At 56.2% G+C, this 24,624-nt stretch overlaps 2 protein-coding genes across 3 annotated transcripts in view; both read right to left on the reverse strand.

Moving 5' to 3' along the window:
• Window positions 1-3,308: 3,308 nt before the first annotated feature.
• C21H20orf204 (chromosome 21 C20orf204 homolog) lies at window positions 3,309-7,626 on the reverse strand. The gene is made up of 4 exons (XM_087444933.1): window positions 5,985-7,626; window positions 4,154-4,429; window positions 3,907-4,059; window positions 3,309-3,703 (listed from the first exon to the last, which is right to left on the reverse strand). The coding sequence occupies exons 1-4, from the start codon at window positions 5,985-5,987 to the stop codon at window positions 3,566-3,568; spliced, it is 570 nt and encodes a 189-aa protein (XP_087301059.1). The 5' UTR covers window positions 5,988-7,626; the 3' UTR covers window positions 3,309-3,565.
• An 86-nt stretch (window positions 7,627-7,712) lies between these two features.
• The window catches only part of PRPF6 (pre-mRNA processing factor 6), a 57,441-nt gene continuing 40,529 nt past the window's right edge, over window positions 7,713-24,624 (reverse strand). The window contains exons 12-22 of one of the 2 annotated variants that reach the window (XR_015555534.1): window positions 22,478-22,600; window positions 18,679-18,800; window positions 16,910-17,048; window positions 15,299-15,418; window positions 14,762-14,938; window positions 13,930-14,063; window positions 13,114-13,205; window positions 12,110-12,224; window positions 9,344-9,470; window positions 7,883-8,599; window positions 7,713-7,789 (exon numbers count right to left, since the gene is read on the reverse strand). Coding sequence is in view for 1 of the 2 variants with exons in the window: in XM_004430172.3 (XP_004430229.1) it covers window positions 8,447-8,599; window positions 9,344-9,470; window positions 12,110-12,224; window positions 13,114-13,205; window positions 13,930-14,063; window positions 14,762-14,938; window positions 15,299-15,418; window positions 16,910-17,048; window positions 18,679-18,800; window positions 22,478-22,600 (1,302 nt within the window). In the remaining variant the exon portion in view is untranslated. Of the gene's footprint in view, window positions 8,600-9,343; window positions 9,471-12,109; window positions 12,225-13,113; window positions 13,206-13,929; window positions 14,064-14,761; window positions 14,939-15,298; window positions 15,419-16,909; window positions 17,049-18,678; window positions 18,801-22,477; window positions 22,601-24,624 lie in introns of both variants that reach the window. The other variant, XM_004430172.3, reaches the window with a different exon arrangement.

Below are 24,624 nucleotides of genomic sequence, written 5' to 3' on the forward strand. Positions count from 1 at the left end.
AGAGGTGGGAGGTGGGGGTGGGGAACACACAAGTGACAAGTTGGGATTAACTTTTTGGTTTTTCAGATCCAGAGACTAGTTTGCTGGTCGCCAGTGTTCCAAATGTTCTTTCAAAGGCTCCCAGTCTGGGGAGGCCGTCGGACGCAGGCTACCCTTCAAAGCCTGCCTGGCACCCCGCCTTTCGGCGCTGCACGGGGTGGGGGTGGAGGGCCTGGCTCCCTGGCTTCGGGAAGTTGCACAACCCTGGCCAGTGTCCTGCGGCCCCATCTGCCACCCTGACACAGCCCCTCCTTCTGGGCCCCAGCCCCCACCTCCCTGGAAGCAGCAGGGAAGGCACATGTGTGGGAGGGGACACCACTGGGTACAGGCCCCAACCCGACCACATATGTGCCCCAGAAACAGTGTTTTATGGAGGAAGAACCAGGCTCCGGCCACATGCCCCAGGCCTCAGCAAGGAGGGCAGAGCAGGCGGGCCTGGCAGACACCGAGAGTCCACAGACATGCAGGGCCCGTCCACCAGCTCACGCTGCCCGCACTCTGCCCTCAGCGGCCCCATGGCCAATGGCTGTCTCCCTGGTTGTCTCTTTCCATCGCTGTGTCGGTGCGGGTCAGTTCCAGCCAGCACACGTTAACTGAGCAGCTTGTGTGCCGTGGTGAACGAGCCACAAAGGGGGCCCCAGTGCTGAGTCTGAAGAAGGAGCGTCTCGGGGTCTGAGCAGGGCACCCCCAGCAGAGCACCCCCATCTCTCTAGTCTCTGCGTCTCTCAGCAGCTTGGTGTAGCTCTGCACCTGCCCCCAGACCTGGACTGGTTGGGACGTCCACACCCTGGACAAGTGAACTTTGTCCCAGAAGCCCACCCTGCCCGCATCCCACCTGAGGAAAGACACTGTAGTGGGTTGAGTGGTGGCCCCCCCTAAAAAGCTGTATTCACCTCCAGTACCTGTGAGTGGGACCTTATTTGGAAAAAGGATCTTGGCAGATGTAATTAAGGATCTTGAGGTGAGGAGATCATCCTGGATTACCCAGGAGGTGCTATATCCAGTGGCAAAGATCCTCACAAAGAGGAGAGGAGAAGCCACGTGAAAACAGAAGCAGGGATGGGAGCGAAGGAGCCACAAGCCAAGGAATGCCTGGAGCCACCAGAAGCTGAAGAGGCAAGAATGGATTCTCCCCTTAGAGCCCCTGGAGGGAGCACGGCCCCATGACACCTTGACCTCAGGCCCCCAGTTGGTGGTAATTTGCTGCAGCATTCCTAGGAAACTGCACACATGGTTTCTTAGACATGGGGACAGGGGCCCAGGCCCCCCCACACACAGTGCAGGCCCAGCATTGGGGAGTTGGCAGGAGCACGACTGGGCAAGACGTGCAGAGCCTTGGCCCAGCGCTGAGGCCACTTGGCATGTCTGAGGTTTCAAAAGAAAGAGCAGAGTGGGCAGTAGGGGCTATGCTGGGAACAACCTGGGAGCAAGACTAGGGGCACGGGGTTCTGCTGGCTCAGTCCACAAGCCTCCAGGCCCTGCCCCCAAGCATTCGCTTTGCTAGGACAGACCTGGTTAGACATGAGGAGGGCCTGCCTGAGAGGGAGACCTGCCAGGCAGGGGGAGGTGGGGGCCTCGACCCATGCACAGACACACACTCCTGCATGTACACACTTACAGGCTTCCCCCCAGCACACACCTGTGTGTGCACACTCACACACACACACAGACATGTCACCAGCTGGGCTCCGGTAGGAGCCCCCAGGAGGAATAGTCAGGCCAGGGTGCAAGAGCATCCTGCTTATTAATGTGGTCGTGGTCCAAGACTCAGGCAGAGATTGTACCCCCAACCTCCGAGGCCTCTGCTTCTTCTCCCACCCCCTATTCCCAGGGGCTGTGGTTCGTCTGAACCTTCCTCAGACAGGGGGGATGCAGGGTCTGCCGCGTTGCCCACCCACCTCCCCCTAGCACAGCTTGACCGCTCTCAGCAGCAGAAAGGGAGCACGGTGGGTGGGCAGCAGCCCTGACAGCACAGGAGGCCATGCCCAGGTCCACTAGCAGAGTGCTCTCCCCACGGGCCCGGGGGCTGGGGCCAGTCCACATGCAAGGAGCCAGCTATCCTTGGGAAAACAGGGCCATGGTGGGGGCCTCCACAGAGGGCCTGTCCCCACGCCAAGACCCCGGACTCTTACTGACCTTCTCCAGCCCCCCAACTCAGCTGCCCCATGCCTTATGCCTCAACCAAATTGGGCCTTTTTCCTCCCACCTGGACACTGGGCCACACCCCACGGCTCAAACAGCAGGAACCCAGCGACATGAACTCCATCAAACACTGAGGTCCCAGAAGCTCAGCTCAGCTCCCCATCCTGTGCACACGGCACATGTGGGGTGTAGCCATGCTTGGGGCCTGGGCGTTATCCCAGCTCTTACACTTTCTGGCTGAGTGATCTGGGGCAAGTCTTGTAACCTCCCAGTGCCTCAGTTTCCTCATCTATAAAACAGGGACAGCAGCTCCTGTTGCACAGAATAAAGGTGTTAACACCTGTCCAGCAGGGAACTGGGTCAGGGTCATCTCTTGTGGTTATTTTGTGCCCATGCTGATGGCTCCACCATGGAGGCCTTTCTGCATCTCCTGCTTGCCCCTGTTCCGCCAAGGTGCCCAGAGGCAAGGCTATCTTTGGTGCCTCCTGGGTTAGTTCACCTGTCAGGTGAGCATGATGGCAGGCACTGAGCCCACCATACCTCTGCCTTGGCCAGGCGCTCCACTCCCCCTCCTCCATAGGCTGTGATGAGGAAAGGGCCACTGGACCCCCAGGCCTGCGCAGCTGTGGGTGGGGGAGTCCAGGGATCAGCCTCTCACCCAGCCAAGCACATGTAGGGTCCCTGGTCCGCCTGTCCAGTCCTGGGGGGAAGAGGGGACGGGACACAACTCGGCCACCCTCCCAGGGCCGCAGGAAATGGCCTGGCCCGCTTGCAGCCAGGGCCAGCGACTCTGGCTTCCCCTCAGGCCCGTTTCCTTTATCCGGTTGTTTTGCTCCGAATTCACAAAGCTCAGCCTTCCCCTCCCCTCCATTTCCACCCCTTCCCCCATTCGAGTGGAGCAGGACGGATACGCGACGTTTTAGGGCCTCAGGAGCCCCCCGCCCCGCCCCTCAAGCCCGGGCCCGTGGACTGAGCCGGAGTGCCGTCCAGCGTCCCGAGCCGCCCCCTGCTGCCCGAGGCTGGCAGCGCCGCCCCCCCCAGGCTCCCCCAGCTCCCGCTCCCCACCGAGGCGCAGCCCCCGGGGAGGCCGGCCCCACAGCAGGCAGACGAAAGAAAGGGAGCCGGGCCGCAGCACCAGCTCAGTTTATTGAGGCTTCGCTTGGTGCGTGGAGGGCGGGCCGCCTCTCGGAGCGGCCGCAGCCAGGTGGGGCTCGCATCTCCAAATCCTGGGTCCGCGACGGGGGAGGGGCTGGGACCAGCGGTCTGCCGAGGCCGCGTAGGAGACGGGAAGCCCGCGGTCGTCAACAAACGAGGCTGGTTCCAGGGCTCCACGGCCCCGCCAGCTCTTCTCTTCTCCGCCCCGCCCCGCCCCGCGCGGGGCGCGCTAGGAGCCATCCGTGCCCGCGGTGCGCAGCGCGAAGAGCTTCTCCCAGCAGGTGGCGACGGCGTCCAGGGCGCGCAGCAGGAGCCGCCTCCGGCCGCCGCGACGCCGGGCAGGGCGCCTCTCGAGCCGCCGGCTCCGCTGTCGGGACGGGGCGGTCAGCGAGTGCGAACGGTCCCCGCGCCCGCCCCCCGCAGCTCGCGTCCAGCCCCTAGGGAAGGGAGTCGCGGCCGGTCAGTGGGCCCTACGTGAGCCCCCAGACCATTGGGCCGTGGGAGGCGCAGTCGCCATGTGGGAGAAGGAGGACAGGGGGTCTGGACCCACACACACTCGGGGACGCACACCTGGTGCAGCGTCCAGCAGTGGCGCCGCATCACCGCCTCAGTGCGCACGGCCACGGTCCACGCCGCTTTCTCCAGCGCCCTGTGGCGGCCCCCGGCCACCGCCCCACGCAGGGTCCGACCCAGGGACGCGATGGACAGTAGGATACTGTGCTCCTGGGGAGGGAAGAGAGGAAAGAGGGGCTAGGAGAAGAGTCTTGTGAGGAGGCCCCGAGGGAGGGGCTGGAGGGCCTGGGCGTCTCCTCCATACCTTCTGGGCACCGCATGAGGCTCCCACCCGTCCCTGCCGCCGGGGGGCTGCGGCTCCCGTCAGGTTTTTCTTAATGAAAGGAAGGTGTCTGGACCCTGGCCCGGTCCCTTGGGCCCCTGGCCCAACACGCCTCACGACGGCCTGCAGGTCCTCAAAGATGACCGCACGGTAGTGGCGGAGCACGTCAGGGACGCTGCAAGCGCGGAGCCCAGCCTGGCCTGGCACCATCCCCAGCAGCGCCAGCAGGAACGCCCAGACCGCGGGCTTGGGGGGCACCTGAAAGGGTCACTGGGTCAGGGTGGGGTGCCCAGATGTCCAGCAGCCCCACAGAAATTGGCTCCCTCACCACCACGGGGAATCTCTGAGCTGGTGTAAAATGGAGCTGTCACTGTGCCATTCAACAAATGACCCAGAAACAGGTCCAGCAGGACAAATCCCTGCCCACTGTAGGTTTTAGGGAAGGATACACAGTAGGCCTGCAAACCAGACAGCTCAATGCTCCAGGCGGAGATTTGTGGGCTGAGCCCTGAAGGGCTGGGAAGGAGACAGGATTCCGGAGGCAGGAGCACCCAGTGCTCTGGTCCGCATGGGAGTGAGGGACCAAGTGCCCACAAGACTGGAGGGCATACAGTAGGAAGTCCCTCCAAGTACAGCCTTGCCCTTAACATGCCTGGACCCATCCCCACATCTCCTAGACACAACCCCCACCAGGGCTGGGCTCTCCTCTGGCTGAGCGCTCCCCACTCCCCAGCACTCTGCTCACCCTGGATGCCCACAGCTGGGCTGCACAGCTGTTGCTCTGCCCTCCTCACAGGAGCCTGGGGCAGAACTGCTCTCTTCTGCAACACCTCCCCACCAATGGCTCTGCTACAACCAGCCCTGAAAGCCATGGAAACCAGGGTCCCTGGGACCCCAAACCCAACCAGGACAGGGGTGAGGCTCAGAGCTCAAGGCCACACCCCTTCCGAAGGGGAAGGCTTGGGGAAACCCCCAGAGGCAGAGAGAGAAAGGGGGCCATATTATGCCCACCAGATATTCCACTTAGAGGCCTCCTCCCTCCCCTAGAATGGAGGGGCCTGGCTCTCACCAGGAGAAGCCCACCCCACACAGAAGCCCAAACATCGGAGAGAGTGCGGCTTGTCCCCAGGCTCCCAGCCCCCAAGCCCTCCCTCAGGCCCCCAAGCTGGAGTCAGACAGCGACTGGAAAATTAATCATGTGAACCCAGCGAGACGACAGGACTCGACTCTGCTTCCCAACACTGGCCGGGGAGCCTGACCCAGCAGCACCCCAACCAGCACCTGGACCTGGGTGTCCACGGGTCTTCTGCCTGAGGCACCCAGCAGCACTTGCTAGAGGAGCAGACACAATTGCTGTGACCCCTTCTCAAAATCCCTCTAGACACTCTCAGCATGATGGCTAACGGAGTCGCCCCTCTGCCTGCTGCAGGTCAGAGGTCACAGTGAGAACAAGAGCCCTTGGTGCTGGAGGGAGAGATGTCTCAGGTCTCAGCGTCTCAGGTCTCAGTGTGGTAGGCTGGTTGCCCAGGGCGGGGTGGGGGTGGGGAGCCTGAGACAGCCGGTCTGCCCCCCGCCTCAGGGGCCCAAGGCTGAGGCCAGCCTAGCCTGTGAGGACAGGGGGCCCGGGCCAGCACACTCCCTCCCCCCACACTGCCGGGAAGGCCAGGCACAGCACCCAGAGCCAGGCAGCGGTGGTGGGAACCCAGGGGGGATTTCCCGGTGGGCACAACGGGACAAACAGCCTCTCGGGCTGTGCACACTCCCAGCCCCTTGGCCCAGGTGAGCCCCCTCCCCAGCCCCCGAAGCTGCTCACCATGGGCCTCTCAGGGTCAGGCCCTCCCTGACTCCCGCCAGAGGGCCTCACACATGATCCTCAAGTCCTCAGGTGGGGAGTGCGGCGGCCACTCCAGGTCCTGCTCCAAGCCCAGCCAACAAGGCCAGCCAAGGGGCTTCCCTGGACAGGCTGTGGCGGGCTGCAACAGTGCAGGCTGGCGGGCGGATGGTGCGGAGGGCGGACAAGGCTTTTGAAGTTAGCTCCTCAGAGAAAGGAGGGAGGGAGCAGGAGGGAGGCCCCATGATCCCAGCCCTGCCCCCCCTCTCTCCCCACTCCCTATCCAATCGCTTCTTCAATTAACCTGGCCCTGGAGCCAGCAGCCTCAGGGCTCTCTTCCTATCCAGTGGGTCTGGAATTAAGCCATCGGCCCCAGGGAGATCTGCTCCATCCAGGAGGGGGTGGGGTGCCCATTGGGCAGAGAGCAGTGCAGGGCCCAACTGGTGGGCAAGGGGAGCCAGGCAAGGCAGGGGGCCTGTCTGCACTCCTCTACCAGGGCCATCCTCAGTGATCAGCAGGTGCTGCCTCTCCCAGGAACCTGGTGACCACCACCCACCCCCACCCCTGCCGCCAGCCCCAGCACCCTGACGTCTGGGGGTCCCGCCCCAGCAGATCCCAGGAGAGGGACTTCCCGGGCCTCCCCTGGCCCAGCACTCAGCGGAGAGGTGCCTCCTGCTTCGTGCCCCTCCTGGGCTGAGGAGATCTTTCACTGGGGGAAGTCAGGGCCGCTCGCCCAAAGAGGCTCTCAGGGAACTGGGTCAAATCCCCCCACTCCGGCAGTCTCCCCAAGAGCAGAACCTCAGAACAAGGACAGCCTCCGGAACCCAACGTGCCTTAAGCTGGATGTGAAAAAATGTCTGTTGATTAAAAAAAAAAAAGCTAGGTTTTCCCCAGAGAGAAACGTAGTTTAACCACCTAAAAGCATTTGCGAAAACAACCCCCACACAATTGAGAAGGAAGACATTCAGACGTGGATAATCCAGACACTCGGGAACTTTTCAAGGGGCCGGCAGGAGGGCTCGCCTGACACCAGGTCAGAGGAAGCACCCAGGAGAAGTCATGCCCCACTCAGGGCACAGAACCAGGTCACTGCCCCTTCCTGGATCTCGGTTTCCAGATCTGCACAGGGAACAGGCTGGCTTTCAAGCTCCTAAAAGCTACAGGACTCGCTCTTCGGTGTAATAGGCAGGATTCCCCGCCTCCTCCAAAAGAGATCAAGGGAAACTCCTCCGTGCCTCTCGCACAGCTCCTCAGGACCGGCCCATGTCAGGATGAAGAGGAAGGATTTCCAGCCTCACAGACTGTGAGTGGGCCCCAGCACCAGCAGTTCCTGACCCAACCTGGGATGGTCCGTCCCCTGCCCAGGGCCGGCAGGGCCTGTGCTCTCCAGGCAGACACCCACGCCCCAGCCGCTGACATCAAGGTGAACGCTCCCAGCCTCGGCCGCCATGGGAGGGCAGAGCCGTGGCTCCGTGACTGACCCCCACCACAGGTGCCCCTCATCAGCTAGGCACCAAGGGGCCCCTCTGGGATCTTCTCTTATAAAAGTGTGTGGTAACAGCTGCCAGCTACTCTTCTTGTCATCAGCATCTCTTCTCTGGCCCACAGCCTCTGGACCACCCATGACCTCTGGCCAGGTGTCTCCAGCCATGGCCCAGACGTCCCCTTCCAAGAGAACCGCTGGTTTCCAATTGAACACACACACAGGGATCCAAAAGAAGTCCTTTATCCTCACACGGCAGAGAGGGTGAAACATGCTAAGTCTCCCAGGGAATGCATTTTTCAATCTAGAGATGAGGACAGTTACAAGTGCTTTAGGATAAAATTGCTGATTATAAACTAGCAAAAATAAATTCACCTGCAAATGTGAGAAAACTCACTGGTGAGATCTTCCTTCAACACAAGGCCACGGGGCCTCCAGCCATCCTTCAGCAACACATCTGAGGAAGTGTGCGCCTGTCTGTACCCAGACTCGGGGAAGCCACCTGTCCCATGGGCGCTTTCACGCAGCCTGGTGTCCATGAGGCTGCAGACCTCCTGTGTCTGCAGACCTGTGGCACAGGCCCCCAGAGGACAGAGGACAGACGAGTCACCAGGAGAGCCACCCCAGCTGCTCCCACCCAGAATGTGCACTTCCACCACCTTCTCCACAAAATCTCGGTGAGTCACGTGGCTTCCCCTGTGGGGCTGTCTACAAGGTCTCCTCACAAACAAGAACCACTGTGAGCCCCAAACAGCGGGGGAGACTAGATTGGGGCGGCGAAGCACACACCGGGGAGGGCCCAGAGAAACAGCAGGTCAGCAACCGTGGCAGGACAGTCGACCTAGAAACCTTTAATTAAAGAGCAGGACGGAGAGCTCAGGGCCCCTTCCACTCCCTTCCTCACCCCCACATGTTCCTCCACGTGCCACCCTGAGGCCCCCGCCCCACAGGGACCAGAGAGTCAGAAGGTGTTCTTGATGCGGGCTGCCACCAACACGAGGATCTCCCCGATCTTCCTCTGCCAGTTGGCGATGTCCTTGGACACGGCGCACCACAGCTCCCCGTGCCGCGGCTCGGCATTCTCACAGCGCCGCCTCACCTCCTCCCGCTGCTCCTGGGTGGGACCGCCAGGCACTTTGAGGCAGGGCTCCTCCCAGGCTGCCCCCCAACACACACCCAGAACCACGGCGCCGGCCCGGCCGGCAAAGGGGGCAGGTCCCTGCACCAGGGCAAAGCTGTCTCTCAGGTGTGTTCCTCAAGACAGCCCCTTCTGCTGGGGAGCCAGCCCCACTGCACCCCACTGCACTGACATTCTCTGGAGCACACAGGTGTGAGCAAAGTCAAGGCCCCTGTCTGTGCCTCACACGAGTGCCAAGTCCGCCTTCCCTGAACAAGGAGTTGACCAGATTCCATGGGGCATGGCTTGCACTCCCCATGGGGACCCCAGGACAACCTGGCCACCCCCACCATGAGCACAGCTCTGACAACGCCTGGCTCTCTGAAAGAGTCTGCTGCCCAGGCTCCCCTGGAAACCACACTCGGGCTCAGGTCCACGAGGACAGAACCCACCAATGAAGACATTCCTCAGGGCTGAAACTCCATTCCCACTTCTACTGTGAGCCCAGGCCCCAGTCACCAACCAACTCATTAAGAAATGCTAACAGGCCACTTAAAATGGCCCGAACGCCTAAATTTCAGGCTGAGAGACTAGAAAGCTGTAACCAGAAAACAGCTATAGAGGCAGAAACTGTCAGGAGGGTGCCACTGCGCTCACTCCCTCCCTTCCTTCCTCCCTCCCTCCAGTCCCTCGGCCAATATAGGTGGAGAGGTGGAAGGGTGGCAGACAGCAAGGCCTCACCTCTGTGCCATGCTGCAGCTCAAACTTGTAGAAGAGTGCCCAGGCATCCCCCAGGTCCGAGTCGATCTTCACCGTGCGGAGGAACCACTCCCTGGCCTTGGTGATCTTTCGCTCACTCCAGAACAGCCTGTCCAGAGCAGAAGGGCAGGGACTGGACTCAGTGGCCACACAACAGTGCTTAAGGGGCTGTGGGAAGTGTGCCAGCTCAGCCTCCTCATGCCACAGCTCGCTCCCCTGGGTGGGTGATGACCCACTGCAGCCGGCACGGGGCATTGCTCTGGCAGCATCGGTTTTATCCTGTCCCCAGCGAACCCTTGGGCTCCAATAGGAGGGCCAAAGAATGGGGCCTGGCTACCTGGAAATCACTCCAGATCCTGGAACCATCCTTCAAGTGTCTCATCAAACTGTATCTTAAAAAATTCACACACACAGCAACAACTTCAACCTCCTTTAAATTATTAAATTAAAACTGGTTAGGGCCAGCCCCGTGGCTTAGTGGTTAAGTGCGCGCACTCCGCAGCTGGCGGCCCGGGTTCGGATCCTGGGTGCGCACCGACGCACCACTTCTCCGGCCATGCTAAGGCCGCGTCCCACATACAGCAACTAGAAGGATGTGCAACTATGATGTACAACTATCTACTGGGGCTTTGGGGGGAACATAAATAAATAAATAAAATCTTTTAAAAAAATAAAAAAATAAACTGGTTAAAATACAAAGAGATAAAAGTAAACTGAAGGCTGGCCCGGTGGCATAGTGGTTAAGTGCCTGCGCTCCGCTTTGGTGGCCCAGGGTTCGCAGGTTCGGATCCCAGGCGTGGACCTATGCACCACTTATCAAGCCATGCGGTGGTGGCGTCCCACATATAAAACAGACAAAGATGGGCATGGATGTTAGCCCAGCGCCAATCTTCCTTAGCAAAAAGACGAGGATTGGCCACAGATGTTAGCTCAGGGCTAATCTTCCCAACCAAAGGAAAAAAAAAAAGTAAATTTAACAAAAACTTAATTAAGGCTTTGATTAGGTAAAGTTAAGTTTCAGCCTGCTCCTTAACAGACCCCTTCTGGATCATTCTGCTCCATCGGGCAGCCTCCAGCAGGAACCCAAGCCAGCACAAGAAGATGCGCCTCAGGTCAGCATGGAAGACACAGACACTTGGAAACCAGGCACAGGAGCAGGCCTTTGCTGGGAGTCACGAGCGAGGACGATCAGAAACCAAATCAGAGAGCCATGGGAGCCCTCCCCCACACGCCAGTCAAGGTAGAATGGGCAGCGGACAAGGGATGGACAGCAGGGAGGCCGGCATGAGAGCACTCTGACAGCCAGGGACTCCCGCTGGCTTCCACCCTCCACCCAGCTCTGCCTCCCTGTGTTGCCAGAGGCACCAAAGCAGACGAGTGCACCACTAACCCTCCATTCCAGGCAGCTGTTGGGGCTGGTCTCAGTTACAAAACGGAATTATTCCACACTGATAGCTTGATTGCTTTTTAAGCCTTGTGGTATTCCTAATTGCTTGGTGTTAGATAAACTGTGATTTAAAGAGCACAAACTCAGATAGCAGACACACAGAGCACTAGCCTGGGAACAGTAAGGAGTGACTTGTTTACTTTAGCAAAGCCTTTTACAAGGTTTTATGGTCTATCAGAGTGTCACACATAAAAGTCACTCTGGGAGGCGGAAGCACAGTGCAGGGGGGAGGGAGCCCCAGGAGGACCCAAGCTGGGCCTCAGGAGCCTGTGGGAAGCCCCCACGTGCAGTGCCCTCGGCCCTACAGCTGCTGGAGAGGAGGTGCCGGACAGGACTTGAGGAAGCAGGGCCAGTGTCGCCTGGGTGCGTCTCAGGTAGGCCAGGCTCTAGCTCAGGTGGCGACAGTACATGGTAACTCCTGGGGCACACACGCCCCCTCCCTCAGGTGAGAGCCCCGAGCAGCAGTCCCAAGAGCCCTCCACCACGACCCACAGTCACCTCCCAGCCGCCTCTGACCACACCCACCCCCGCCCTGCACTCAGGTAGGCATCCTCCTCCTAGAAGGGAGCAGAGATCCTGTGGGGTCAGGATGGCTCCCAAGGCCCTCCATGCTCTAGCCACAACCTTACCCAACCTTCCTAAGGCCCCCGAGGCCCTGCACACCACAGGCCTCCCCAGGGAATCCCCCCTGGCCAGCACCCAACACGAGTCATGGTGTAAGGTCACTTGCCGACCTCCTCTCGCCCTGGAGACCACGCACCATAAAGGAGAGGTGGCCTTGGCACATTCATCTCTGCACCCCCAGGCATACTGATTGGCCCTGACCAACGCGCCCTGGACTGTTCCTGGGGGTCACAAAGGTGAAAGCATTTGGTTTCCCACCCTAACGTGAGGAAAACAATTTTCTTGCTTACAGCCCTTTGAGCCAAAGGAGCTTTGCTTATTACTTCAATTCCGTGCGGACCAATGGAAGCAGAGCAAGTTTGTCTCTGTCTCGCAACCCAGGCTACGTGCAGGTATACACTAAAAAGTGGCCGAGACAGAGAGAGCAGTCCCATGAGAAGGAGCCCAGGACAGAGGGAAGGAGGGCCGGGGGCCCAGAGGAGGCCACCCTCCTGGGAATCTGGGACAGCCCAGGCAATCCGGGCAGCACACACCCACATGGCCTCAGACCAGAACAAAAGCACTTCATCATGGAGCTCCAGGGGCCCAGGACCAGGGAAGCCTGCCCTGTTCAGGGGACCAGCTGGACCCCAGCAAGAGGTCCCATCAGGTCCCCCAAGTCTCCCACGAGGACTCACTTGGCCACAGCCAGGAGCACATGGGGGTCGTGCTCACACTTCTTCAGGGCATCGACACTCTTGGTCTTCCTCTGGGGCCTTGCCTCAAGGAAGATGGCTTCAGACCACAGGACACCTGAAATTCAGACACAAAGACACCACACCTAAGACTCCCACCTCTGCTTTCAGAAACCCACCTGTCCAGACACAGGCTGCCCTGAGACGGGCCTGTGAAGATGCTAACCCGGGGTGTGTGCAGACCACGGCATGGCCTCTCACAGGGCCTGCTTAAGGGAGAACCACAGAGGCACACGTGCCCGCCTGCCCCGCTGCCCACAGCAGCCCCGACAGCACAGTCTGGACAACCTTCTGGGAGCAACAGGGTCGGAAGTACCAATCACCTTCAAGGTGTCATTCCCACTAACTCAGTAATTTCATATCTGAGAATTTACAGTAACAAAACAGAAATACCAGGGAAGATTCATGCAGAAAGACAGTAATCTCGAGTTAATGACAGGTTAATAATTGACCAACAGGTGAGTGGCATATTTCTGGCATATCCACACAGATAATTTTATGAAATCACTAAAAAATTTACATTCTTGAAGATTCAATGATAATGGAAAATTCTAACAAAATTTTCAGCTTTAAAAAAGGCACAAAACTAAACACACAGTATGACTTTAATTTTGTGCAATAATACAAACAAGCTAAAAGTAGTGATTTCTGAGTAGTGGGCGTACAGGTAATTTTTATCCTTTTCACTCCAAATTTGTTTACATGTACTACAGGCGCATTACTTACAGATGTAAGATAAAATAAAAATTAAATTTTAGAAGAAAAAGAAATGGCAGCACCTCAGATCACGAAGTCAAACCCCCTATGTTGAGACTGGGAATCTAGTTCAAATGTCTTAGTAACCAAGGACAGCTGACACTTCTGACAGAGACGACCTACACAAACCCCCTCGCTCTGTCTGCACCGAGGCCCTCCCTCAGGCAAGGCCGGGCAGCAGCAGCCCTCACCGGAGCTGGGGCACTCCTGCAGCGCCTTCGCCATGAGCGTGTTGGCAATGTTCTTCAGCCCCGCACGGTACTCCAGCCTCACGGACTCCAGCCTGAGGGGAGAGGCCCAGAAGGAGGTCCAGCACCCGTCCACCAACAGCCTGACCACAAGCCCACCTGCAGTTCTGGAAGCACCTGGGAAGCCACAGCGGCTAGAGCGTCTCACTCTGCCGAGCAGAGCTCTCCGCTAGAGAAGCAAGACGGTGCCCACCCCACCATCAGCTGCCACCGCAGCCAAGACCTGCGACCCTGACATCATTCAGGTGCAAGTGAAGATGTGCAGGACAAGGACAGACCACTGGGACAGCGAGTGCCACAACACAAATGGAGCTCGGGGCCTGCCCATCTTTCTGGTGCCTCCTTCAGCATCCCCACTCACACTCCAGCCCTGACACCCTGAGACCTATGCTGCACCTCTGCAGGCAGTTTCCTATGGACAGAATGCCATCTTCACCCAGCAAACTCCTATTCATTCCTCAAGGCCTTGCCCAGATGTCACCTATTCTGTGGCTTCATCCATCCCTGACCCCGCACCACTAGCTCCTGGCTCGCCTGGGCACCCTCTATCATAGCACAGATTAAACTGCATCAGACCATCTACGGGCCCATCTGAGCGTCCGGGCTGAACCCGCCAAGGCAGGAATCGGAATTCCTCATGGCCAGTACCTGCCATCCTTCTCATGGAGACTGAGCTGGAAATGCTGCACACACAACTCGACAAGAGCAACGGAATGAGGACAGCCCACCCAACGGGCGAGCTGGGCTCCCAGGACTCACCACAGACCAGGGTTCTTTGGGTTCTTCAGGCGAGACTTCTCCAAAATGGCCCGAGCTCGGGTTAGCTGCCCAATCTTCTCCTCCAGCCGGGAAAGCAAAAGCCACAGGGGTGTGGAATGGGGACATTTCTTCAACTGTGGCCAACAGAAACAATTAAGAGAGGGCCTTGGCTGGTGTCTGGGAGGGGCTGTGACAGCTATGCCCGGCTCCTCAAGCCAAGTCAGAGCTGCCTGCGTCCACAGAGACTCACCCACTTCACGTCTGTGTGTGGGGTTTTATGTGCACGGCGGTGTTGTGTACAAGTGTGTACAGGGTGCGTGTGCGTTTATGTGCACACCTGCACTGCATACAAGTGTGCACAGCTGCACTGCGTGCAAGTGAGTACAGGGTGCATGTGTGTTTATGTGCACGGCTGTGCTGAGTACAAGCGTGTACAGGGTGCGTGTGTTTATGTGCACAGCTGCGCTGCATACAAGCGTGTACAGGGTGCATGTGTTTATGTGCATGGCTGTGCTGCCCACACATGCATGGAGGGTGCGTGTGTGTTTATGGGCACGACTACGCTGTGTACACATGCACAGAGCGTGTGTACACAGCAGCCTGTACACTAGGTGTGCCGTAACCGGCACTTGGTTGAGTGCAGTGTCTATTGCTTTGTAGAAGGAAAAGCATAGGACTGAGTGAGAGGACGAGGGTCCAGCCCCACTGAGTCCACCACTCTACCAGCTGGGGCCTAAGCAAGTTGCTAACCGCTTGCCCTCTGATTCCTGTAAGAGGTGAGGGGCAATGACAGGCCACCCCAGGGTGTTCCATCTCCAAGGGCCGGGCTTACTCCCTGGTTGTAGGCCTCCCGAGCCTTCTCTGTTAGCTCTTCCTGCTCCTCGATCTGCCCTTTCATCATCCACAGCTTAGGGAAGTCCTCATAGTGCTTCAGGGCCTCCTCACACAGCTCCTGGGCAGCCGCGATGTTCCCCAGCACCCACTCCAGCTTCACAGACTTCATGAACACCTGCGAGGCAGACGTGCCATGAAGCAGCCCCTGCTCCTGCCCACTGTCTGCGTGGGATGGTCAACTCTGGCTCGGGCAGCCTCTAGCTCTGGGCCCAGGGCCAGGACGGCACCTCCATGGCATATGATTCATGCTACAGCTCGCCATAAATACTGTTTATCCTGTGGTATCTTTTGTACTTTTGTAAGCTGTCACAACTTTTGGAACAAGGTGGGGTATAAATACAAGAATACATTTTAAAGTCAAGTCAGAACAGATAAGCCTAGGATATCGTAGCCTTAGTTCGCCTTCCCGCATCTCCCACCGTCCTGACACCGCAGGACCAGGAGGGCTCCCCGTGGCCTGGGCAGCTCTGCTCACCCGGGCGGTGGGTGCGCTGCTCCGCGCCTTGGCCAACAGCCTCCGGGCCCGCTCGTACTCGTTGTTCTCAGATTCCAGTTTCACGGCCGCCAGCCAGATCTCCTCACTGTTAGGGTTGGCCTGGAGGATGAGCACAACAGCATCAAGATGGTCTCAGAACAAGTGACCAGGCCTAGATTATCCTTAATCAAAAGCAGCCAGCCTGGTAGCTGAGCCGGGCCTCCCTCTGCTGCAGGACAGTCTGATCCAAGCCCTTCCCGGGCTAACAGATGACAAAACCGAGTCCAGCCCAACAATGCTGACCCACCTGAAAACAGGCCAGCCCACATTCCCTGGTGCAGACATGAGGCCTCTATGGCCCTCAGGTAACAATGCTGCAGCTGCACAGCCACTCTCACCAGGGTCCACCCTAAGCTGGAGCGGGTCACTCACATCCCACCCATGTGGACCTGCCACACCCAACTCTGCTGTTCCCCAAGCCTAGTGATGAAGAATTGGCTATCCCAGTGTGTCCATGCGGGCAGGACAGAGGGATGCCCAGGGCACTGCTGACAGTGTGGAAAGAGCTCCCAAGGGCCAGGACTGGGCCACGTACAACCCAGAGTCCAGGAGATAGGTGGGCGGTGCCCTTGCAGCCTCCTGAAAGCACACAACCCACTGGCCACACTCAGGCTGACCATGTGGCAGAGCTGATGGGCAGCCCCACGGTGATGGGCAAGGAAAGGAGAGCAACCTCACGGTGCTGGAGAGAGGCCACAGCGCCCAGGTGGATGGCCAGAGTGCTGTGACTACCCAGAGAGAAGCAGTGTCCTCAACACCTGTGTGCCCTCAGACAGATAGCAGAGAGCAAAAGGCGAGATCCAGGCTAGTCCCCTCACAGTATGTACTCAAGCAAGGACAAACTTTATTATGCTAGCTTGGGTTACAACAACAGAGTGACATTTACTATCGCTCTAAAGTTTATTAAAAAAGGATGCTTGCAAACTACTGACTAACACCCGTACTGTCATACAGTATTAGGATGTTATAAGTGACAATAAAAATAAGGCACTCAGAAAAAAGTGCACAGCTCATGACATCAATCATAATAAGCCTGGCTGGGTGCAGCTGTTTAACTGTAACTCCACCCACCTAAGGGGCCTGAGCAACACTGGGTGGCCCACGTGTGAGCCCAATGCACACCCCTCTGCTCAGAGTACAGGGGACAGTCCTTCTGCCTCCAAGGACTGCACAGTCTAATTTCAGGTAGGAACATGTTGTCACTGTGCTCTTGTGTGGGGAAAGGGTGTCGTCTGGCCACTGCTCCATCCCTCCTGGACAATGTCACCTGTTTGCCCTGTGTTCTGTATTCTGGAACATTTGGCCTGTGGTCACCCTGAGTGGTGGTGACCAAGAGGTAGGTGTCTACCAGCTGGGCCATTTTTCCTACTCTCAGGTCCCCTGAGGGCCCTGGCTGCCTGTAGAGCAGCCCGAGTCCTGTGCGCCCTGACCACGCGTGTCCTCTCTCTTGGGTCAGCTCCCATCAACGAGCAGGGAGACGGCTTGAGGGGGCACTGAGGCCAGGGTCTGCGTGCACATGCCCCCTCGAAGCATGGCCAACCCTTCACCCACCTGGAAGGCCAAAGCCAGAATGCTCCTCGCCGCGGGCACATCCCCTGCCAGCCACTTGGACTTGGCGCCCATGAGCCAGAGCACCTCTGCTTTGGGGCAGTGTGCCACGGCCCTCTGCAGGAGCGCTTCCAGGGACTCCCTGCAAGACAGAGGGCCACCATCACCACCAGAGCACACAGGGTGCCTGCAGCAGTGGCATGGGCACTGCAAGACAGTTACTGCTCCAAAGTTCGACACTATAAATGATTTACCAGATTTTACAATGGGGAGAGTGTGGGGAAATCTTTTCTCTCCATAAAGCTTCTAAAATCAACTACTGAAGAGGGTGCTACAAAGCAACGCATTGTTTAAATAGCAGAGTCTGACAGAGAGACTTCTCAAGAGGCCCTTTTATGGCCGTGTGTCCTGGAGGGAGTGGTAACTTTTCATCTTTAACCACAGATCCGCCGATATCCATGATAAAGACTATGACCCCGAGTCTATTCTTTGGCATCCAGAGAAATTGTCTTATTGGAAGAAAGTTATTTTAGGTCACTATTGAGCAAGAAGAACGTCAGCTGGGGTGTAAAGCCCCCCAGCTCTCGCACAGCTCAGCACCCCATCACACCATCTGGCACAAATAACCTCTCGGGGCCTCAGCAGCAGGACAGAGTGAGTGCACGGAATCGCTCTGCGTGGAGTGAAGCCAACGGAGCATAACTGTGCTTCCCGCACAACACCAGAACCCCAACCCCAAGCATTCTGTGTCCCCACATCATTCTGTGAGTCAGCCAGACGGGAAAGGCTCGAGAGACGGGGGGCAACTGCCCCCTGAGCCCAGGGATCAAGGGCAGCAGTGCCTTTGATCACTGAGGCCACACGGAGGCACGTCCACAAACCACACCCAGCAGGAGAGGCTCTGCTCCAGACTGGACTGTCTGAGGTGAACTTGTACAGGGTAAGCCAGCATTGTCGTCTCAAAATGGCCCCAAAGGAGTTAACTCCAGCTGGCGGGAGTGGGGAGGAAACAGGAGCTTCAGCAACACACATGCAAAGACACCTTAAAAAGACTGAGACTTAACAACACCATGAAAAAAAAATAAGGGCTCAATGTGCCCAGCTGAAGCTCTGGTGAAATCAGCAAGGCTGTCCCCACTCGGCACAGGGCCAGCAGCAGAAGATCCAGGCAGAGGGTGCCCAGTGACGTGAGCCCAATGCCCTGCACGGCTACCTACTCAACACCAGAAATTGCAACACCTAATTGAATCAGCAGTTACAGCCAATAAGGCAGACCCAAAAGGTTTTTTCAATTAAAGTGTACAATTAAAGAAAATTGTCAAGGACCTCCTTAGAGCACAGAATCCAGCCCAAACCCAAATCCAGCACAGCTTAAATGAAAACCATGCCTGCTTGAGCCCAGATGCCGTGCCGCCCACATTGCTGAAGCTGGTGCCAGCACAAACGTGGGGCTTCAGGCTCCAGCCTCACCCGAGGCACCCCTGGGGCCCCTGGGCGTCCGCTGGTTCAGCTCTAAGTGCTTCAGCACACAGGACCCTCGGTGGCTCAGTTTCTCAACTACAAAACAGGAATAATCCTACTGCAAAAGGGGTCTCCAAGATGGCTCCAGTTGCCGAGTCCCAAGTGCCACAGAAGCTGCTGCCCCTCACCGCAGAGGGCTGACCTCAAATTCAGGCACTCGCCCATCTGTGGGGACGTGAGGTTTAACCTCAGTGCTGCACAACCTAGGGTCAGAGTTCAACAGCAAACGGGTGGACGGTCCCACCACATACCTGGTACCATGGTTCTTCTCGAAGTACGCGGCTCGCAGCCACACACTCTTCTTGCTGGGGAACACTTGCAGGGCATAGGCGTAGATGGCTCGCGCACACTCCAGGGCACTGTGGGCCACACACTAGAGCAGAGAGACAGGCATGGGAAGAGGCGGCCCACAGCAGCCCAGAGCAGGAGGCGGCACCTGCTGCAGTCGTACCCCGGGATGATCTAACAGGACGCACAGTCCAGGAGAGAAACCCCAGGAGGAGGGGACATGAACACCGCAGGAGAAGCACGTGAGACCCAACAAGGCTGCCTGCTGGCCTCTACAAACAACAGGAGTCAGCGCATTGAAGCAGCGGCCACAGCGGCAGGCACGCATGGCAGGCATGCATGGCAGGCACGGTGGGACGACACGTCACACACGCTGGTGCCTTTCTCAAAATCAGGTGTAGTATATGTTTTCCACTAGGAAACTATGCTCACTGGAAACCTGTAAAACACAGGTGAATACAAAGAGAAAGAAAAACTCATCCACCAAACAGAACTACCAGAAATGCTCTACTTTCTTTCGATGTTTCTTCCTTGCTCAAGAGTGATTTTGTTCCCTGGTTGGTGTCAAGACGAGAAGACAGCCAGTCACTATTTGAGGTGATAATCTCTCCCCTGGACGCCCACTGGAACAGGGTGACAGCTATTCTCACCGAGCCTCACACAGGACAAAGGCCAGTGCCCAGCACAGACCTCAACGCTGGATGCTCGCTGACCGCCCAAGAAAACTTGCTGCCCTCCACACTCTTGTGGATGCTGAAAGTACTCTCATACCAGAAGGGGTTTTGTATCTTGGGGTAAGTGAAGAGCCGCTAGGAAGTGTGTTAGCAGTAAAGTTTTGCAGCTGTGAACGTCAAAGTGTCGTGGAATGGAACTAGACAGGTGGCCTCATGGCCCTGCAGGTCCTCACACGGGGCACCTGAGCCACCCCAGGCCACTCCCCAGACCGACAGCTGCCTTGTCCAAGAGGGCCACTAGCAAGGCTCCTGGTGTTCAAGGACCACCAGCATGGAAATGGGTGTGGAGGGGAAAAGAGAGCAGGGCTTAGCACAGCTGAGACCTCCTCCTTCAGACTCAGCTCCTCGTTGGCCACGTGGCCTCGATCTGACTCAGCCACCACAGAAACGAAGAAGGGCCCTGCCTCAGGTGCGTCCTGCCCAGGAGCATCTGGAGAAGTGAGGGCAGATGCGAGCCAACGATGAGACCCTGTACAAACTGGTCCGTACCCCTCTCCGTGACTTCTGACCCAGGTCCTGGAGGCCAGTTACAAAGCCTTCAGGCCTCCATGGCCCTACAAGATCAAGTGACAGCGTGCCCAGGGTCTCGGGTGTGGGTGGGCAGGGCCAGTCCCTGGGTGTCCAGAGCACTAGGAAAACACTCCACACTTCTGAGCACAAGAGACTTCAGCTCTTACTCCAGAATTACAAAGCGCTTTGAAAGACAGCTGTGCTTACTCCAGTATACGTGAAAGAGAGAATCAAAAACCGAGAGAAAACCTGAATCAGCTCGTGGATTTCTGCTTCCACGATCTGGATATCTGCAGGGTGACACCCCCACGGAGGGCCTCCAATGCTGTCAAAAGCAGTAAGGAACATAAAAAGAAGCAGTGTTTAACCCCACATTCAGAATACAAAGGGGCTCAACCACCAGGAGCTGGGGTTCTTGTTCATATTTAGGTTTCTTCCAATGCAGAGACTGTGCAGATATTTGTTAAATTATTCTGTAACTTTTTTACGTCTTAAATATTACGCAATGAAAAGTTTTTAAAAAACCACTACAATTGGCCTGCGTCTTAATTCCTCTAACAAACCGAGAGTGTGTTTACAGTGCACAGGCCATGTGCAGGCACACGGCCAGCCGGTACCTGTGCTCTGGGTCTCAGCACATGCAGCACTTGAGACGAAGGCGCCAGCAGTGGACCGTAACCTCACAGGAGAGAGGAGGAATCCTTAGTCTCTCTTGATGTAAAGAAGTGAACAGGGGCCGGCCCAGTGGCGTAGTGGTTAAGTGCGCACGCTCCACTGCTGGCGGCCTGGGTTCGGATCCTGGGCGCGCACCAAGGCACTGCTTGTCAAGCCATGCTGTGGCGGCGTCCCATATAAAGTGGAGGAAGATAAGCACAGATGTTAGCCCAGGGCCAGTCTTCCTTAGCAAAAAGAGGAGGATTGGCATGGATGTTAGCTCAGGGCTGATCTTCCTCACAAAAAAAAAAAAAAAAAAAGAAGTGAGCAGCCACAGGCATGAGGGAGAAAGGCAAGCTCTTCAGTACCACAGAATTCCAACTAATAAACGCTAATAAAATGTAGAAGAAATATTAAGAAAATCATCATTTGGCCAATACCACAGTAATAACTGATACAAGCCAAAAACATCATTAATGGACCCACAAACCAGTAGATCTAAGTTTGGCGAGAAATGGTATATTTACATAGTCTCAAAGTGTCTCCTCACAAAATACTTATTAATTACAAAAGAACAAACTAGTAACCTTCCAGTGGAGAAACCTGGCAGACGCCACCTGAGCTGGTCCCAGTTGAATGTGGCTCCCCACACAACCCACCAGGAGGAGACAACATCCCGTGGAGAGGCAGAGCCTCAACCCAGTCTCGAGGAAACGCCGTGGAGACCCGAACCAAGGGGGCACCACAACATTTCTGGCCTGTACTCCTCAAAAGAGTCAGACTCATGAAAAACAGAGACAGACCGAAGCCCTCCTCCAGACTGTCAGGACCACAGAGACCTGAGGATGTGACCCTGGGCAGCTACTCAACCAGAACACAGTCGGGTTTCTCCTTTACCTAAAAGGACACTCAGTGAGCCAACTGGTGAAATCTGAATACGGTCTGCAAATGCCGTAGTAGTACAGTACCAACGCTAATTTCCTGATTTTGACAGCTGTGCTGGGGTTGTGTAAGACAATGTGCTCTTTTAAAGAAACACACAGAAGTATTTAGAGGTAAAGGGACATCATATCTGCAACTTACTCTCAAAGAGTTCAGAAAAAATAAGGGGCACGTGTGTGTATGCGCATGCACCTGTGTGTGTTTGTGGAGAATGAAAGAGCAAACGTGGTAAAACGGGTAAATCCTGGGGAATCCAGGTGAAGGGCACATGAGAATTCTTCGTACAGTTTTGCAACTTTTCCTTACGTCTGAAACTATTTCAAAATATAAAGCTAAAAAGAGAGATGGCCGCATTTAAGGTATTAAATCTTCCATCCAGGTGTGCTTCCGATCATCCTCCTCAATCCCAGAACCAACCATGGCACACATGACTGCCTGGCAGGTGGCCACACTCCCAGCCTTGTCACACTCCTCAGCATTATTAAATACCTTAAAGGTGTATATCAATTTTGACCCCATAATCTCTTCTCTGGAAAACTACTCTAAGGAAATAATCTCCAAGTATGCAAAAGTGGTGCACGCAAAATGTTTTCTGAAGTGCAATTGAGAAACTAGGGGGTGGGAGACAACCCAGATGTCGAGAGGTAAACAGCTAGGAAAGCTGTGTGAGCTTAGATTCCATGCTGGTTCCTGGTCCATGATACGCATATAACCACACGTGCACCAGAGAGCTCTGCAGATTAATAAATGCTCAGAAAGTAGCTCTTCATGTAAACTTGGGTTAACAGAAAACTGCATTCCTTACAACGGCAACTATGTTTAAAAATCAGAGGGTCAAAAAGACTTTGAAACCACAGCCTAAGTCTAAGGTGCCTGCTGTTCCCCACAAACAGAGACTCCAGGCCCACGGAGCTAAACTTACGCTGTCGGCATCTTCCATCCAGGTGTGCTTCCGATCTTCCTCCTCAATCCCAATACCAATCACGGCACGCATGACTGCCTGGCAGGTGGCCACACTCCCAGCCTTGTCACACTCCTCAGCATCCTGAAAGAGGGACACAAAACTGAATTTACAGCCCAGGGCTGCAGGTGCCTGATAGGGATTATGTATTCCTGGATGGTGAGAACCGAGAGATCCTTCGTACCGCAGGTGGTATGGGTTCAGAAGGTTCTGAGGCCTTTAAGATCCTGCGACAGCCTGTCTGACTGTGTCTGTCTCATTCACTGATGTACCCATTCCTGCCACCCAGCAGATAAATGCTCAACAAATATGTAATGACTGAATGAAGCTGCATCCATCCACTCACAAAAATTACATCAGTACCTACTGTGTACAAAGTACTAGAGCAGGCAACTCAGCAGCTATGAGAGGTTTCTACGCGAAAGAAATTTCCCAAGTAGTCGGAATAAAGGCCAAATTCACAAAGACTTCTATCTGTTGGTCTGGAACTCAAGATTCGAAATCGACAGAAGGAAGAAACACTCTAACCAAAAGAGACAGACCTATCAGGGGGTGGAGGAGCCCAGCAAATGGAAGGTAAGACAAAAGCCTGGGGGAGGGACCAATCACAAGGGCGTCCCATCAGGCAGGTGGACAGGCTGACCAGCAGAAAAGCACTTGACTTGAGGAGAGCAACTTCAGGATGTGCAGAGAGAAGACAGTCATGGTTCTACAGCAACGAGAGACAGAAATGTATCACTGAAGTCTCTGGCACATCAAGTAGGAAAGGACCACAACGCAACAGAGAAATGCTGCAAAGGACATAATAAGCACACAGTTCTCCAGGATATAAAAACACAAAAGACTTTTAAACATCTGAAAAGAAATTCAAAGCCATTCTTATTTTTAAAATGCTCATTAAGCTACCCTAAGTACCATTTTATACTTATCAGATCAGCAACATCAAAACGTGTCGACACACTCGCGTGGTAAACGTGGGGACACGGGTGTTTGTACATGGCAGTGGAGCACACGTGGACCTCTGTGGAGGCCAATTTCACCTTCTCTATCAAAACAAAACGTATATACCTTGACCCAGCAATTCCATTTTAAGGAATTCATCTTACAAATATATTCCCATACACGCGGAACAACATATGTACCGGGACACTTGTAGCATTGACCGCAAGGGAAAAGAGTAGGAACTACTCTGCTGTTTCCATCGGCGAGAGACTTGTGATCAGCCGGTCAGGCAATGGTACAGCAGCACATGCACTGCTGAGAAGGCGCCGACCCTGGGGCTTCCCTGGACAGACCTGGGTACAAAATGAGCACAGCACAGCAGCCCTCACCTGAGCCCCTTGGGGCCCTGCCAGCATCAGAAAACCATCCCAGACAGACAGCAGAACCAAGGGCAAAGAGGTAGGAGAGGGCACATGTTAAGGTACGGCAGGGGCCGGCCCCGTGGTGTAGCAGTTAAGTGCGTGTGCTTCACTGCTGGCGGCCCGGGTTCAGATCCCGGGCGTGTACCGATGCACCGCTTGTCAGGCCATGCTGCGGCAGCATCCCACATAAAATGGAGGAAGATGGGCACGGATGTTAGCTCAGGGCCAGTCCTCCTCAGCAAAAAGGGGAGGATTGGCATGGATGTTAGCTCAGGGCTGGTCTTCCTCACAAAAAAAATAAATAAATAAAAAAGGTACAGCAAAGGACAGTGATGGCCAGGGAAACATGGCAGCGACCTGGTAGGGCAACAGCCCTGACCCGCACCCTCCGAGTCTGCAAGCCCCGGCAAGGGCTCTGCGTTTTACGGCAGTGTGGAAGGACAGCACTGGGGGTCTTCAGCCACAGAAGGAGTCACACAGCCAGTCTTGTTTTAAGAGCACCACCCGGCTGCTGTGCGAAGCGGGAGCAGGGAAGCCCACGGGGAGGTCATGGCGAGTCTGGGAGAGGTGATGGTCTGGCAGAGGATGGCAGAAGTCTGTCAGGTGATGAGAAGCACCCGGGCCCGGGACAGATGTGAAGGGAGACTCAAATTGCTCATGGACACAGGGTATGAGAGAGAAGTCAGCGATGGACTCACAGGGTATGACCGTGTTGCTGTCTACTGAGGTGAGAAAGGCCACAGG

This window comes from Ceratotherium simum, chromosome 21 (genome assembly GCF_057802395.1).
Source record: "Ceratotherium simum simum isolate JZ-2026a chromosome 21, ASM5780239v1, whole genome shotgun sequence".
NCBI classification, from domain to species: Eukaryota; Metazoa; Chordata; class Mammalia; order Perissodactyla; family Rhinocerotidae; genus Ceratotherium; species Ceratotherium simum.